At 38.7% G+C, this 18,254-nt stretch overlaps 1 protein-coding gene across 1 annotated transcript in view; it reads left to right on the top strand.

Annotated features, from left to right (window-relative positions):
• The window catches only part of FOCAD (focadhesin), a 380,224-nt gene that overhangs the window by 51,733 nt on the left and 310,237 nt on the right, over window positions 1-18,254 (top strand). The window contains exon 5 of the mRNA XM_043979236.1: window positions 4,800-4,904. Within this exon, the coding sequence (XP_043835171.1) occupies window positions 4,800-4,904 (105 nt within the window). The remainder of the gene's footprint in view (window positions 1-4,799; window positions 4,905-18,254) is intronic.

The raw sequence follows: 18,254 nt of genomic DNA, 5'->3' as shown, positions 1-18,254 counted from the left end.
AGATTGAGGAGTGAGATGTGAGGAAGTGAAGGCAATTAGTATTGAGGTTTTCTTTTTTTGAGGAGGGGTAGGAGTTTGGTGTGAAAATGAGGTAACGTAAACTGATAGTTTGAGGGGATGGTAAGGTTAAGTGAAAGTTTATTTTTCTTAAGGATGAAGGAGAATTGGACATGTTTGTAGGCTTCAGAGGAAGAACCAGTGGTTAAAAAGAAGTTGAAAATTAGAGGGAGAGAAAACAATCAAAGGGGAAACCTCCTGGAGAAGATGGGAAGTGATAAGATCAATGGAATACATAGGCTGGAGTTGGTAACAGACCACCTCTGGAGCAAAGCAGGAAAGAATGAGGGATGAAATTGAAGTGATTTGAAGTTTGAAATTGGGGAGAATGGGGAACTCTTGTTAGATGGTCTGTTTTTTCAGTGAAGTGTGACTTGAGGTGTTCTGCTAAGAAGGAGGAGGAGGATGTGGTCTTGAGAAGAGAAGGTTTGAAATAGCCATTGATTTGCTAGTCAATTCAATGTGCTTGATTTCCTTTATCAAATGGAGCAGGGGGTCTAAATCTTAACCTGGAGTCGTTGGAACTTGGATGTAAAAAAAAAAAATGCACACCCTCATTTTCACTAACTTTTAACTGAAATGTAGCATTTCCTTTAAACAATTAAACAATTAATTATTTAAAAGCATTATTCTGAGAAGGAATTTTCCCCTAGGTTTCACCAGACTACCTATGGGGTCCTTGCCAAAAAAACAGTTAAAGGACCCCTGGCCTAAAATGCTCTAAGATTTCATCCAACTTCAACATTTTCTAAGTTTCTTATTGGGTGGGTATCTGCTAATTTTAACTTCTGGAGGCAGAACCCTTGAGGTGGGGAAAGAAACACAGAACCATAAAGCTAAAGATGGATGAGACTTCAGAGACTATGCAGGCCAAGCCCTTTAATTTACAGATAAGGGAGGCTTACATGAATTGGGCCCAGGGCTAGATGTGAATCTGATTCCCCAGTCTTTGCCTTGGTGTCTTTGAAGATAAACTTTTTCCTTTCCTTTCCTTTCCTTTCCTTTCCTTTCCTTTCCTTTCCTTTCCTTTCCTTTCCTTTCCTTTCCTTTCCTTTCCTTTCCTTTCCTTTCCTTTCCTTTCCTTTCCTTTCCTTTCCTTTCCTTTCCTTTCCTTTCCTTTCCTTTCCTTTCCTTTCCTTTCCTTTCCTTTCCTTTCCTTTCCTTTCCTTTCCTTTCCTGTCCTGTCCTGTCCTGTCCTGTCCTGTCCTGTCCTGTCCTGTCCTGTCCTGTCCTGTCCTGTCCTTTTTTTGTGGGGCAATGAGGGTTAAGTGACTTGCCCAGGGTCACACAGCTAGTAAGTGTCAAGTGTCTGAGGCTGGATTTGAACTCAGGTCCTCCTGAATCCAGGGCCGGTGCTTTATCCACTGCATCACCTAGCTGCCCCTGAAGATAAACTTTTAATACTCTTTCCTCTCCATATGTCCCATGGTCCTTTGACACTAGCCTCCTTGCAGTTCCTTATGAAGGATACTCCATTTCTGGACATAATAGCTCTTCACTGGTTCTCTCCCATACTTGGAATGCTCTGCCTCTTTCCTCATTTCTGCCTCCTGGTTTCCTTCAAGTGTCAGCTCACATTCTACTTTCTAACAAGAAACTTTTTCTAGTTCCCTTTACTATTGGCTTCTCTCTGGGATCACTGCCCATTTACACTATCTATAGCTTCTTTGTACATAGTCGTACACATATTGTCTTCCCTAATAGAATGTGTACTCCTTGAGAGCAGAGATGGCCTTTTACCTTTCTTTATATCCCCAGTACTTACCTGACAAAAATGTAGGTGCTGAATAAATACTTGTTGACTCAGCTGAACAGTTTTGCCTAAGGGTTTGCTCCATTTACTTTCAATTAGGTATAGGCATCTAATAAAGTTGCACAGAGGTATTTTTGGCCTGCATGGTTGTTAAACTCATTCTGCTTAGAATCTTTGCTACCAAATGGTCTTTGATCTCGAACCAAGTTGTTTTTAATTTTACCTGTCATATGAAATCCATTCCATTCCTATACCTCATACACTTTAACATTTTTTACCTTACAGGCAATTCAATTATTTATTTATTTATTAAATTTTATTTTTAATTTATGGAATAAAAGAAGTATTTTCATAATATGGTGTGTTTTTTTTTGTTGTTTTTTTTTTGGTGAGGCAGTGGAGGTTAAGTGACTTGCCCAGGGTCACACAGCTAGTAAGTGTCAAGTGTCTGAGGTTGGATTTGAACTCAGGTCCTCCTGAATCCAGGGCCAGTGTTTTATCCACTGTGCCACATAGCTGCCTCCCATAATATGTCTTAAATGATGATGATGATAGGTATTCTTATGGGATGCTTTGATCCTGAGTGCCTATAGTTTACTGCAGAATTTTAAAAAATGATGTCTAGTGGAGCTTTCCCCTGGATAGTACAACTCAGCTTCATGATGGAAACATGACTTTGGAAGAAGTTTCTTGGGTTTGAAGGCCAGAATTTGCATTTTTATTTCTCCTTCTTTCTTATTTTGTCATGTCTGAGGTTGGTTTCTGGAATTCTCATCTTCAAAAGCTTGATAGAGGGAGAAACATAAGCATACTTCTTGAAATCTCTTTTGCTGCTTTAGTGGACTTTCATGCATAACAAATAAAAGAGGAGGGGAAGAGAGAAAAGTACCTCTTCCAAATGGGGGCCCTTACAACTGCTATGGTCAGAAGCCAGAAGAATAGGTTTTACTCTTGGGAGTTAGTTTTCAGTTCTGGGGATTTGTTTGTATGTTGCCTAGCCATCTCTGCAGTTAAATCTCTGTTTACTGAGTGTTTACCTTTTTTGCCTCTTCAATTCAGGAAATTGAAAATGATTTTAATATTGTTTATTGGATTAAGCTAAAAACAACAACTGGAGAGTTGTTTTATTATTTGATAAGTGCATCAGTTATGTACTTGTAACCTTGTTTTCCCTGCTATCTATCATTGGTCCAAAAGGGGGTGGGGGGGAAGCTTTGTTTAGTAATATGGGATCATAAATTTAACATTCAAAAGTGTGTTAAAGGTCATCTTGTCCATTTCCACATTTTACAAAAGAGGAAACTGAAGCCTAGAGAATCTAAATGATTTCCCCAAGGTTACATAGGCAAAATGCAACAATTTGGATACAAACCTAGGTTTTTTGGCTCAAAATCCAGTATACCATGCTATTCCCCCCACCCCCATTTCCTGAGGGATAACACACCCTGGCTGCTATAATGGTGGTCAGAGTTGGTACCTTACCAATCAATTGAATAGGCATTTATTAAACGCTTTCTATTTGCCAGATACAGGCCTTAGCAGGTGGGATAGGATTACAGAACTGGAAGGGGTCATCTTGCCTAATACCTTTATTCCATAAATGAGGAAACTTAGGCTCAGGCAAGTTAAATAATTTGAAGTGGGATTTGAACCCAGGTCTTTGCATTCTAGATCCAGCAAACTTTCTCCCATACCATATTGCCTTCCTCGATGTGCTTTTCCTCTATTTCCAGTGAATAAATGATGAAAGCATAGAAAGTGAACTATGTGAGGAAATGGCTGGGAAGCCTAGTGGATAGAGCACTGGGTTTGTAATCTCAGGTACCTCAGATGCTTAAGTAGTTGAGTGACCATGGGCAAATTCTTCAACTCAGGCTCAATTTCATGATTTGTAAAGTAGCTATGTTAATAACACCTACCTGGCATGGTAGATGTAAGGATCAGAAATGTATGTACATACATACATACATACATACATACATACATACATACATACATGTTCCCCACTTCACTATCAATAAGTAGAATAACCCCTTAATATCAGTTTATTTAGTAGCTACTCTTAATAATTTTACTTCAGGATCTGAGCTGTCAATAGAGGTTGTAATCACTCTATAGCTTAGAAAATGGACTTTGGGAGGTTAAAAGAAAAGAAAATGAAGCATTATTAGAAATCCCATTATTAGATAGTGTTGCCTGATTCCTTTGGGGGAACACAACCTACAAAGGGGTTTTTGGGGTGTCTTTTTGAACAATCTGATATATCCAAATGCCAATAAAATACTAACATATGCACAGTTTATTTTCTGGCTAGGTAGCATTAAAGTATGCCAATTCTAGTTATAATCTTTTCTCTCCTCTAGGGAATGATACTTCATAGCCTGCTGCTAAGAATCCATTGAGGGTCATACTCTGAGGAAGGTTTCCCCTCTTATTCATCAATTTAAATTGAACATACTTGTATAATTCCCTATCACGTCCTTGAAAATACTTAAATTCTCAGTTCCCTCAACTTCCTAGCTTTCTTGTCTGTAGGATAAATCAGTGTTTCTGAATTGGGTTCTCTGTGATATTCGTAGGGATTCTGTGATCATTTTTCCATGATAGTGCTATTTTACCCTATAGAATTTTAAATATGAAATTATATATGTATAAATACATATGTGTATATGTATAAATCAAGATGCTTGTATATATGTATAAATACATATGTGTATATGTATAAATCAAGATGTGAATATAATTTGTTCTTTTGCTACTGCATGTCTCCATCTTCCCTTTTGTTCTCCACTTGTTATGTGGTCCAGCATTTATGGGTTCTGTTAATACATAAAGTTTAAGCTTAACCACACGAAGATATCAAGTGCTGTACCTGTCATATCACAAGGACTTGGTAAATGTGAACTGAATTGCTTTGGACTGAATAGACACCCTGATGCCATGCTTTATAAATGCCCATCATTTATTGGATATTCATATTGTTTTGCAGAAATACTCATGGCTTGGTAAAAGCTGTTGTGAAGTTAATACAAATGCAAGCACTTAAAGAAGGAAAGGATGGAGAGAAGGCTGTTAAGGATTTATATGGTATCAGGTAAGTTTTTTTTCCTCCTTCCTTTTTTTTTTTTTTAAAACTTCTTTACAACTTCTGAAATGTCATTCATTGAGCTAGGTAGTCAGTCATTTTGTAGGTGAGGAAACTGAGATTTATGGAGGTTGAGTGATTTGCTCAAGGTCACATGAGTAGTAAGTATCAGAGGTGGGATTGGAACTCAGATTATCTAACTCTTAAGCCAATGCTATTTTCTTCTGTAAGTCAGGCAGTCAATGAGCATTGATTAAGCAACTATTGCATATTAGGTACTATGCTATAAGCACCAGGGATTTTTAAAAAAGGAGGAGAAAAGACATTCCGTGCTCTCAAGAAGCTCTCAATCTATTGGGGGTGACAACATGGAAGCAACTATGTACAAAAAGACTTTATACAGAGGAAGTTGGAGATAAATCATAAAATTGAAGGGACTAGCATTAAGGGGGGATCAGGAAAGGCTTCCCAAGAAGGTAGGATTTTAGCTGGTACTTGATGTAAACCAGGGAAATCTTCCTTAAGAAAGCTTATAAAATCTATTATCAAAGACATCCCCCAAAAGAAACATTTATTTATTTATTTATTTATTTATTTATTTATTTATTTATTTATTTGGTGGGGTAATGAGGGTTAAGTGACTTGCCCAGGGTCACACAGCTAGTAAGTGTCAAGTGTCTGAAGCCAGATTTGATCTCAGGTACTCCTGAATACAGGGCAGGTGCTTTACCCACTGTGCCACCTAGCTGTCCCCTTCCCCAAAAAAGAAAAAGAGCTATTTGTACAAAAATATTCATAGGAGCTCTTTTTGTGGTGGCTAAGAATGGGAAATCAAAGGAATGCCCATCAGTTGGTGAATGGCTAAACAAACTGTGATATATGTTGGTGATGGAATATTACTGTGCTGTAAGAAATGACAAACAGGATGACTTCAGAAAGGCCTGGAAAGGCATGTATGAAATGATGTATTGTGAAGTAAGCAGAACCAAGAGAACCACTGCACACAGAAACAGCAATACTGTTTGATGAAGAACTGTGAATGACTTGACTATTCTTAGCAACACAATGATCCAAGACAATCCCAAAGGACTGTTGATGAAACATACTATCTACCTCCAAAGAAAGAACTGATATTGATGGAACAGACTGAAGCAAGCTATTTTTTTACTTTCTTTCATTTTATTTCCTTTTAATCAAGTTTTCTTGTACAAAATGACAAATCTGGTAATGTTTTACATAATCATATAAAAAAAAGTTTTGGGGCAACTAGGTGGTACAGTGGATAGAATGTTGGGCCTGGAGTTAGGAAGACCTGACTTCAAATCTAGCCTCAGATACTAGTTGTGTGACCCCGGGCAAGGCTCTTCCTGTGATATTATTTAAGGTTTTGGCATGCCCAAGTTCATTGACAACTGTAAAGAATACTGATTTTTTGGGGGCAGCTAGGTGGCGCAGTGGATAGAGCACCAGCCCTGGATTCAGGAGGACCTGAGTTCAAATCCGGCCTCAGACATTTAACACTTACTAGCTATGTGACCCTGGGCAAGTCACTTAACTCCAGTTGGCTCACCAAAAAAAAAAAAAAAAAGAATACTGATTTTTCTTAATTTTTATATACTTTAGATTTAGATAGGAACTTTTATCCCTCCTTGTTTCATTTTATTTTGTCTGAGATTGGGTTCTCCCTACCTCACCCAGGTTGGAAGCATAGAGACCACTGCTCACAGGCCCAGCCCCGCTGCTGGGGCTGGAAAACAGAGAAGCTTTGACCCATTATATTTATAACCTAGTCCAGTTTCCCCTTCCTTGGCATCCTGTTTCACACCCCTCTTACCTCCATTTTTCCTTTGCAGCTCACATTGGTGCTAGTCTTAGTGTGGACACAGAATTGGCTTTAGCTTAGAACTTCTCAATTTAAACAATCCATCAGCTCAGCCTCCCCAAGCAGCCCGGATTACAGGTGTGTGCCACAGCGCTCAGGAAGCATTCTAGTTTTAAAGATAAAGAAACTGAGGCTAATAAGTGGCAAAGGCAGTAATTAAATTGGGAGCTCTAGACTTTGGGTTCACTATTTTTCTCTTTCTTCCCACCCCAACACCATGATTTTTCATGTTGTATAATCCGTTGAGTATAGCAGATAATGTGATGGGAGAGCAGGTTGATCTAAAAGAGAAAAATATAATAAAAAAACATCCTGATGGGTTGGAAAATTTTTCCTGCTTGTAAAACTGGACTTCATTACAGACTGAGAGGTTCCTGAAAGTTATCCCTATTTAGTGACCAGTGGGACTCTGGACATACCTTGTAACCACTGTGTGTTGCCATAGGAACTCTGCCCAGTGGAGCATCCAGAATGTGCCGTCCTTCAAAGAAGGGAAAGAGTAAGAGAATGGGAACATGATATGATAAAAAGGGCTTTGCTCCATGTTTGAGAAAGACAGCCAGCTTGGGCTGAAGTGATACAACAGAGGGAGTAAATTCAGTGCGTTTGAGCTTCTGCTGAGGATTCAGTCACTTTTTTTTTTCAGTACTGTATTGTATTCCATCAGTAGATTCCCCACAGCTGATAGTGATGGAGTACAAGCATAAGGGTTTCTCTTAAAGAGAATCATTCACGAAGCCTTCTTTTTGTAAGAAGGAAGCACTATCTTCACATATTATTGCCTAGCCCTCCTTTTACCTCTAGGGTCGTATATGATTCCCATTTTCAGAAGCATGGTCACTTTCCAGATTTCAGTATACCAATGTAACTTTTTGAAGTGGGAAATAAAATTTTCAATTTTGTTTCTAATAATGATAAATATGGCTCTTTTTGTGTGCATATTGGTTCATAGATTGGTCTTAGTGGTTTTACTTTAGGTTATCAGGGGTTTACATTGCAAATCATCCTGACTTTAATAAAACCCACAAGGGGGAATAAATGAGTATATCTTAATGTCTCTTGGCTCATGGATTTCTATAAAATTTTCCTTCCAGAAATCATCCAAGTTAGTTAATAGACAGAGACCAGCATTGTGAATAATTTGATTTTATTCATGATCTTTTCTATTGGGGTTGTTTTGGTCAGGGCAAATGTTCATTTTAACTAATCAGAAAATAACTTAAAGGCACTTTCACTATTGGCTCTTTGTTTATTTGAGAAAAAGTTACATTGAATCTATTCTCATTTTTAAAAATTGCCACCTCCCAGGTTCTACTTCTTCCCCTCCCCACTTGTTTAACCTCTCCCTTATAACATTGGTTATTCCTGAAATGTTGTTTTTGTTCAGTCATTTCGGTCATGTCCAAATCAAAGAGAGAAGGCATTAACATTAGAAGGATTTGGAAAAGCTTCTTTGTAGGAAGTGGGATATTAGCTGGACCTTGAAGGAATCCAGGGAAGCTTGGAGACCAAGATAAAAAAGAAAGAATTCCAGTCACAGGGTACTGAGCCATTGAAAATGCATGGAGTAGGGGGCAGCTAGATGGTGCAGTGAATAAAGTATCGGCCCTGGATTCAGGAGTACCCGAGTTGAAATATGGCCTCAGACACTTCACACTTACTAGCTGTGTGACCTTGGGCAAGTCACTTAACCCCCATTTCCCTACCAAAAATCCCACAAAAAACCAAAAAGCAAAAAAAACGAAAGAACAAAAAAAAATGCATGGAGTGGGGGCAACTAGGTGGTGCAGTAGATAGAGCACTGGCTCTGGATTCAGGAGGACCTGAGTTCAAATCTGGCCTCAGACACTTGACACTTAATAGCTGTGTGACCTTGGGCAAGTCACTTAAACCCCAATTGCCTCACCAAAAAAATAAATTAAAAATTTAATTTAATTTAAAAAAAGAAAAGAAAATGCATGGAGTAAGGAGATGGAGTGTTCTATAAGGAGATGGAGTGTTCTATTTAGGTCACATCAAGGAGACTGGTGCCTCATATAGAATGTGGACAGCAGCAAGTTATAAGAAGACAAGAAAGGTCAGAAGAGGGCTGGTTGTGAAGGGCTTGAAAAGTCGCACAGCAGATTTTATATTTTATCCTAGAGGGAACAGAGAGCCGCTGAATTGATGTATAATATGGTTATACCTGTGCTTTAAGAAGATCACTTTGGCAGCTGAGATGAAGGAAGAAAAGAAACAAGTACTTTTTAGCCAAAGATAACTGAAGTGAGGAGAGATTGGAAATGAGGAGACTAACCAAAAGGCTCTTGCAATAGTCTGAGCGGGAGGTGATGAAGGCCTGACCTAGTATGGTAATGTCAGAAGAGGCAGCAAGGTGGCACCATAGTGCATACCGTGCTGGGCCTGGAGTCAGATCTTCCTGAGTTCAGATCTGGCCCAAGACACTTTATTGTGTTATTCTGGGCAAATCATCTGTTTGCCTCAGTTTCCTCATCTGTAAAATGAGCCGGAGAAGGAAATGGCAGACCGTTCCAATATCTTTGCTAAGAAAACCCTAAATGGGATTTTAAAGAGTTGGACATAACTGAAAAACAACCCGACAACAACACCAGGAGAGGAGAAGCTATATAGAAATGATGTTATAAAGGAAGAATTGACAGGACTTGGAAACTGGGTATGGGGGATGAGAGAATGAGGAAACAAAGATGACAGTTAAGTTTAAGCTTGGATCACTGGGATGATGGTGGTACCCTCCATAGAATGGGAAAGTTAGGAAGAGGAAAGTGTTGGGGGGGGGGTAAAAATAATGAGCTTAGTTTCAGACATATAAGTTTAAGATTAGTTTATGGGACATCCAGTTTGACATGTCCACTAGGCAGTTGTAGATGTGAGGCTGGGAGTCAGAGCTAGATAAATATATATGAGAATTATCAACATCAAAATAATAATTAAATTCAGAGGAACTGATGAGATCCTTGAAAAAAATAGTAGAGAGGGAGAAGAGAAAAAGGCCCATTACAGAGCCTTGGAGGATAGGATACCTGGGTACAACTTGGTTGAAGATCTGGGAGTGGTCAGACAGGTAAGAGAACAAGGGGAGAGTAGTGTTAAGAAAAACCTAGGGATAGAGCACCAGCCCTGGAGTCAGGAGTACCTGAGTTCAAATCTGGCCTCAGACACTTAACACTTACTAGCTGTGTAACCCAGGGCAAGTCACTTAACCCCAACTGCCTCACTAAAAAAAAAAAAAAAGAGAGAGAGAGAGAAAAACCTAGAAGGAAGAGAGTATCAAGGAGAAAAGGCTGGTCAACTGTGGCAGAAGCTGCGGAGGGTTTAAGAAGGATGAGAAAAAACATTAGATTTTGCAATTAAGATATCATTAGTGACTTTGGAGATAGCAATTTCAGTTGAATGATGAGGTTGGAAACCAGAATGTAGAGGGTTAAGAGAGTAAGAGCAATGAAAGTCAAGGCAAAGATTGTAGATTGTCTTTTCTTTTCTTTTCTTTTTTTTTTGTGAGGCAATTGGGATTAAGTGACTTGCCTAGGGTCACACAGCTAGTAAGTGTTAAGTATCTGAGGCTGGATTTGAACTCAGGTCCTCCTGATTCCAGGGCCGGTGTTCTATCCACTATGCCACCTAGCTGCCCCGTAGATGGTCTTTTCAAGGAGTTTGACAGTGAAAGGCAAGAGAGATGTTGAACAATAGGTATTGGAATAGTTGGATCAAGTGAGGGTGTTTTGAGAATGGAGGAGACAGGAAAGTATTTGCAGATAGGATAGAAGAATCCAGTAGACAGGAAGAGATTGAAGATAAGTGAGAGAATGGGGATGTGAGAGGCATTTTGGTGAGGAAGATGGGTTGAACAGAATGGGATCACTTTTGCACATAGAGTGCCTTTGTATATGAGATGGGTGAAGGAAATGGTATTGGAAGGCATCTTAGTTATGCAAGTTGGAAGGGGAGGAGGATGAACTTTACCAATAGTACATTGGTATGCTTTCCATTGCTGCTCTAACACTTAGCAAATGCTTAATAAATATTTGTTATCTTTAGTTTCTTGATAATTTTTCTATTTATACATGAAAACATGAAACTTTTAGTCATTTGGAGTGTGAAGAAATTTCTTTTGATTGTATAAATACATCCACTTCTCTTGTGTGAAGACAAAATATAAATCAAAATCAACAGAAGCAAGTAGTGATTACTTAATATAGAATGAACAAACAAGATCAAATTTGAATTGGTATATGTGAGATCTTGATCCCTGATGTCTTCATGTTCACAGATGAGTTGTATGGTTTCTTTTTTTTTGTAGCTCTTGACTGTAAAGCAGGTAAAGTTGAAGTTCAGCAGTCTTTGAGTTAAACTAAAATGGAACACAATATCTACCTATTTCTTCTTTTAAAAATTTTCAGTGGAATTTAGTTTTATAAAATCCTGCAACTTCTTGAGCATTGAAATAACTTGCGAACAGTTATAGACAATTGTTTGAAATGTTCAACCATTAAATTAAAATTGAATTCTTTTACATTTAAAAAAAGTGAAGCAGCTTTCCTTTGTGATAGATAAACACATAATTTGCTTGAAGAAAAAAAATCCACTAGACTACTTGAAATTATAAACAGAAAAGAAGGACTTTTATTAGTGGAGAGACAAGACAATAAAAATTCCAAATCTAGAAAATATGATGCACAGTATTTATCGTTGGCATTCTCAAGTATTGTTATTGATGGAAAGACCTTTCTGTTTGCTTTGTCTGACTGCTTTATTTGAAGATAGAATGGAATTTAACAAATTAAAAGGATATCTTGATAGTGTATATATAGATAGACTATAGGGCATCCCAAAAGTCTTACTATAGCTTAAAGCTTTAATATCTTAAAACTGCACTAAGAGGGGCAGCTAGATGGCGCAGTGGATAGAGCACCCGCCCTGGAGTCAGGAGTACCTGAGTTTAAATCCGACCTCAGACACTTGACACTTACTAGCTGTGTGACCCTGGGCAAGTCACTTAACCCCAATTGCCTCACTAAAAAAACCCCAAAAAACTGCACTAAGACTTTTGTCTCACCCTAATTTTTGCAAAATGAGAATTTTTGTACAATGACACGCCCCAATCAGCTTTTTAAAAAGCAATCTGGGGGCAGCTAGGTGGCACAGTGGTTAAAGCACCAGCCCTGGATTCAGGAGTACCTGAGTTCAAATCCAGCCTCAGACACTTGACACTAGCTGTGTGACCCTGGGCAAGTTACTTAACCCCCATTGCCTGCAAAAACAAAACAAAACAAAACAAAACAAAACAGAACAGAACAGAACAGAACAAAAAAAAGCAATCCAGGGCAGCTAGGTAGCGCAGTGGATAAAGCACTGACCTTGGATTCAGGAGGACCTGAGTTCAAATTCGACCTCAGACACTTGACACTTACTAGCTGTGTGACCCTGGGCAAGTCACTTAACCCTCATTGCCCCCCCTCCCCCAAAGCAATCCATTAAAAGGAAAGTCCTAGAAAAGAAACTCTCATTTTTCTTAGTGGTTATAGTAAAGATGAAGCAAATTTATTTTGTAACAAATTTTTTCTTCCAACATATGTCTTTTTGGTGCATACTTCTGAAAAAACTGAATACTCTAGATCAATGCAGGGTCATTTCTGACCCAGAAAGATAAGGTTCTTGAATTTGTTAAAAAAGTTAAGTATAAGAAATTTACAAAATAATATTTTTATTATTTTCACTGTGGACAGTCCTACATTATTTTCTCAAATTTTACAACAGGACCTGGCCTCTATTACTTTTAAAGGTTCTGCTTTAGTGTAGTATGTTAATGATTTACTTTTAGCCTCCCCTGATACTGACACCTGTCAGGAAGACAGCTTCCATTTATTATTAGAACTATACAAGAGAGGCCACAAGGTCTCTAAGTCAAATGTGCAATGGTGCTTACCTCAGGTAAAATATTTGGGCTTCATTCTGGCCCGGAACTCTCTCTGTCTCTCCTAAGCGAGTCCAGGCTATTCAACAACTCTCTGCTCCCTCTACTAAGAAGCAGTTAAGGGCCATTCTGGGAGCAGCTGGGTATTGCAGACAATGGATACCCTCTTTTGGTGAAATCACCAAGCCTCTTATAGCTCTAACCAAAAATTCTGTCCCAGAACCTTTATAGCTGGATTCCCAGCATCTCTCAGCTATAACAGAATTGAAGCAGGCATTGTTATCAGCACCTGCACTAGGACTCCCAGATTACAGTAAGGCTTTTACTCTTTTTGTGTATGAATAGAAGGGAATGGCTTCTGGGCTCCTGACTTAATCATTAGGACCTGTCTAGCATAGAATAGCTTATTATTCCACCCAACTAGATTCTGTGGCCTCTGGGGTGCCACCCTGCCTGTGGTAGCCACAGCCCTTTTGGTAGAAAAAGCCTCTGATTTGGTCCTAGGTAATCCTCTTACAATACAATGTCCCCATGAAGTAGAGGCCCTCTTACTATGCCATAGAACACAAGCCTTTTCAGATCAAAGACTGGCTAAGTATGAAGTAACCCTACTAAGTCATGAAAATATCACTTTAAAACACTGCACAGTCCTTAACCCAGCAACACTGTTCCCTAACTTACCACTCATGGGGGAGCCGTTGCATAACTGTGCCTCTTTAGTTGATATGACTGAGAAACCCCATGATGACCTTTTGGATACACCTTTAGAGAACCCTAATATTGTCCTCTATATGGACAGTTCTTCATTTATGAAAGATGGCACCCGTTTCACTGGGGCTGCTGTAGTTTCTGATTATGATATTATCTGGGCAGCTTCTCTGCCTTCACATTTTATTGCACAAGCTGCTGAACTTGTGGCTCTTACACAAGCCTGTAACATAGCCAAAGGGAAGAGCGCTACCATTTATACCGCCCCCAGATATGCCTTTGGTGTTTGCCACGCTGAAGGCATGCTTTGGCTACAGAAGGGGCTTTCTAACATCCTCTGGCAAAGCTATTGCTAACGGAGAACTTATCAAGGACCTCCTATCTGCTCTGAAACTTCCCTCTGCTCTAGCCATTGTACACTACCCTGCCCACACAGGGAATAGTGATCCTGTTTCAAAGGGGAATTCATGAGCTGATTCAGCACCTAAGCTCACTGCTTTAGAAGCCCCTGAACATGTATTTAACCTCTTACTTTCTGAGGATGTTTCTCTCCACCTAACTTATGATGATTCTGAAGTAGAAAGGTGGAAAAAGCGATTCAAGGCTAAACATATCAATGGAGTCTGGATATCTTCAGAGCGAAAATCATTTCTCCCCTGGAAATTCTCTCACCAGGTATGCCTCTCTATTCACAAGAAAGGCCATTTTGGCACACAAGGCATTGTGGACTCAGTTAGAAGGACCTGGTTAACACCTGGTATAACTAACATAGCATCTCGAATCTGCTCAGGCTGCTCCACATGTCAATCTTACAATCAACATGCCTTCTGTGCTAAAGCATATGGAGGACGCCCTTTGGCGTATACACCTTTTGAACATCTACAAATTGACTTTATTTCTATGCCCAAAGCAGGACAATATAAATTTTGCCTTGTTATTGTTGACCAGCTCACTCAATGGGTGGAGGCTTTTCCTGCTCCACGAGCAACTGCTGGCTTTGTGGCCAAAGCTCTCCTTAAAGAGATTGTTTCCCACTTTGGGCCACCAGCATGCATTGACTCTGATAGAGGTACACATTTTACAGATTCAATTCTCTTGCAGATTTATTCTTTCTTGGGAGTAACTCCTAGATTTCATACTCCTTACCACCCATAAAGCTCAGGCCAAGTTGAACGTATGAATAAAGAGTTTAAGAGCATGATTGGCAAATTATGTACTGAAACCCATTTAAAATGGCCTGATGTTCTACCCTTGGCATTATTCTATCTGTGCAGTAGACCAAGAGGTGAACTCCACATATCTCCTTATGAGATGCTTTTTGGTCACCCTCCTATCCAAGCTAAAACTTTTTCCCCAGTCTATACATCACAGGTGGGAGGTGATACTTCTGTTGCTTCCTATATACAGGAACTACAAACTAGGCTACGTGAACTGCATGAAGCAGGAGTTGCTTTACAAGCTGGTCCTTTAGACTTTTCCTTGCATGATTTAAGTCCTGGAGACAATGTATATATTAAGAATTTTCAGCGGACCAGTGGGACCCAGCCTGCTTGGGAGGGACCTTTTCAGGTATTATTGACAACTCCTACTGCTATTAAAATTGGAGAAAAAGAACCTTGGATTCATTGTTCTCACGTGAAGCCCACACCATTTGTGGGTAAAGTAATTTCAGATAAAACTCAACCAGCTGTAAAGACCAAAGAAACCAAATGGAGCCCAGGGGTAATAGGCAGTTCCAATTTGCAAGCATTATCACTCAATTGCAAACCCTGGGACTCAAACTCCATAAGGTATCAGGAGATGGAAATTGTCTTTTCAGAGCCCTCAGAGACCGGTTAGAAGGTCATTCCAAAAACCATCTCAAACACAGACAAGAAACTGCTAATTATATGCTCAGTCATAAAGAAGACTTTGTTTCTTTTATAGAAACAGATATTCCCTTTGAAGAATATGGTGCTGATTTGAAAAAAGCTGGTACTTGTGCTGGGAATGACGCCATTGTAGCCTTTGCCAAACATAACCAACTGAATGTAATTATTCAACAGTTGAATGAACCTATATGGCAAATTTGTGGCACAGAAAAAGCCGACGTTAAAGAACTCCCTATTTTCTACCATAACGGTCATTATGACAGCATTAGAAGAATCAATGATGATTCAGAAACCCCTGCCACTTTGGCATGAAGAGAATTGGGGAACCAGTTTAAAAAATGTGATATACCCCAAATTCTAGCATTATAAGCTCTTACCTTAAACAAGCTTTTCCTCCTACAGGTGAAGAACTTCTCTGCCAAGAGCACATGGCTCTGTCTTCTAGAAAGGGTTATTGAACCCTGATGGAGGCTGAGAGAACAGCCAAATACATTAAGGAAGTCCATAGTCTGTTTCTGAGAGCAGCTATGTAGAGCACAATTGCTGGACATAGTCCAGTTTCTTCCTCTCTCACTCCAAAAATGGTCTGGTGTCATGTTAGCCTTAACACATGCACCTGGTTTAACTTAACTTGGCTTTTTCACTCAATCTGGTGGCATGGTCAGAATCCATCCACCTGAGCCCTAGAACAATTATTAGATGTCTATGTACCATGAGATATGGTATGGTAACCTTTCCATAACATTTTCAGGTGTCATCATGGACACATAACTAAATTTGGCCTTGATCCAGACATATAGTGGTAAAACTGTTAGTAATGTCATAACTGTCTCAATTTTGTATTGCGTATGAATATGAGTATCCTCCAAAGGGGGGAATCCAATATATTCTATATATCAAGTTTAAATTTGTTTTGTATATTTTGAAGAACTATTATTATTTAATTTGAACATTTTTGGAGAATGCTATGCTAAAGATTAATGAAAACCCAGCAGTTGCAGAGACAACCAGAATCCAGAGACAGCCAGAATCCAGACCAGAGTTCAGTTCCCCTCATGACATCTCAACCCTCCTTTGAAGACAAGGTTTTAAGGACTTTAAACGGACATTTTTGTTTTTTTTTTTTTGTTTTTCCTTCTGTTACTATATACATCATCTGTATTATGTATTTTCCTTTTCCTATATTGTTATTAGTATATTGTTTGTTAGCATTGGTTATGATATTCTGTTATTTTAAAAGTTTATTTATCATTTATTTTTTATTTTTCCATCAAGGAAACACCCCATGTTTCTTGACGAAACAAAGCGGGGAATGTAAAGAATTAATTGTTATTTGAGGGTTTTATGACCCCATCTTTTGGCTAGAATTAAAAAAAACCAAAACCTTGGCATGCGCACTGGCCTCTGGGGCTCCGCAAACAGCATGGTGTTCTACCCACTGGTTGTAGCCATCACCTTGGTGCTGGCACCTCACGTCATCACCACTCGCTGATGCCTACATGAGCCTGGCAAAATTATAATGATTGGAATTCCTAGTGAAGGCAGTCATGTGACTGTCAGAGCGGCCAGCCAATTGGTTGGGGGCTGCTTGGGGTTTGCTGGGCAGGGGGAAGAGAATTCGCTGTTCTAGCTGGAAGCTGGAAGGTGACAGGAGCACTGCTGTGTATTCTCAGCTGATTCCTGGGCAGTGGCGTTTTTCAGGTTGTATAATTCCCTTTCCCCATTTTATTTCCTTTCCCTTGATCCTGCTGATCGTTTTTGTGTTGTTTTTTTTTAAGTTCATTCTTGTTAAAGTAAATCCTGCTCTGTTTTGAGGGAGGCTGCCAGTCTCCTTCCTTGCCCCAGTATTACGGCGAGCTGCTTAGCTAACACTCCCTAATTAAAAATTGGTCCTCACATCACTTAAGAATCTTATTGCAGAATATTAAAGATTTGCTTCAGTAGTCTACTGAAGCAATTCTCACTTTAGTTTAAAGACTCTGATATCTCTAAATATGAAAGGATAATGAAGCCATTTACTCTTGGTAAATATGACACATATTTATACTCCATCTGAACAAAAGTGATTAATAGACTTTTCTTGTGATGGTATATTGTAATAAATGTTTTAACCAAAAAGAAAAAAAGTCTTCATTTTTGGCCAGATGTGACTAAGGACTTGTCTGGTTTATCAAACAAAATGATAAAAATATTTACTATTTTTTGTGACCTGTTATTTGTGTAAAATAGTCCTTTTTTTTGCTTTTTATAATCAGAAAACATTGATTTCATGATTAAAAAAAGAATTACATTCATATGTCTTTCCATGCTAATTAGTAGTCATCATTTATACTTCAATGAAGTAATGAAAAGTAATGTAAGCAGAACCAGGAAAATGAATAGAACAATATAAATGGAAAGAACAATCACAACAAAATAATTGAAACTAAATGCTGTAAAGTTTATAATAATTTAGCTTGGCTTCAGAGAAGAGAGGTGATAAGACATTGCTCCCTGTTCCTTGGTAGGAGCTGAGGTCCATGATGTTATGCAGCACTTAACTGCAAACTTAGATGTTATATAACTTAGTTTTACAAAACTGTTTCTTCATTTTTCTTTCTTCATATCTTATTTTAATGATGCTCCCTGAATTGAGGTGGGGGAAGGGATACCTTTGAACATGTAGATGATGTAAAAATGAGAAATCAACGAATTTAAAAAACAACAAAAGGGAATTATGAATGGCAATGTCATCAATGATGTCATATTTTAAGAAACTTTGTACCCCGCTAAACAAGTTCATCCATCCTATTAATAATATTATGGTAATTGTTTCAAGTTACACATATGTTCAGAAATTAATATCTTACATTATTGTGTATACTTAAGATAATTTATTTCTATAGGTTATTTTATGAAAAGTGTATGGATATATTTCTTTCTTTTCTCTCTCTCTTTTTTTTTTGTTTTAAAAAGTGTATGTGTGA

Source organism: Dromiciops gliroides, chromosome 1 (genome assembly GCF_019393635.1).
Source record: "Dromiciops gliroides isolate mDroGli1 chromosome 1, mDroGli1.pri, whole genome shotgun sequence".
In the NCBI taxonomy this organism is placed as follows: domain Eukaryota; kingdom Metazoa; phylum Chordata; class Mammalia; order Microbiotheria; family Microbiotheriidae; genus Dromiciops; species Dromiciops gliroides.
The sequence above is the reverse complement of the archived record's forward strand: the minus strand, read 5'-3'. Positions and strand labels throughout refer to the sequence as shown.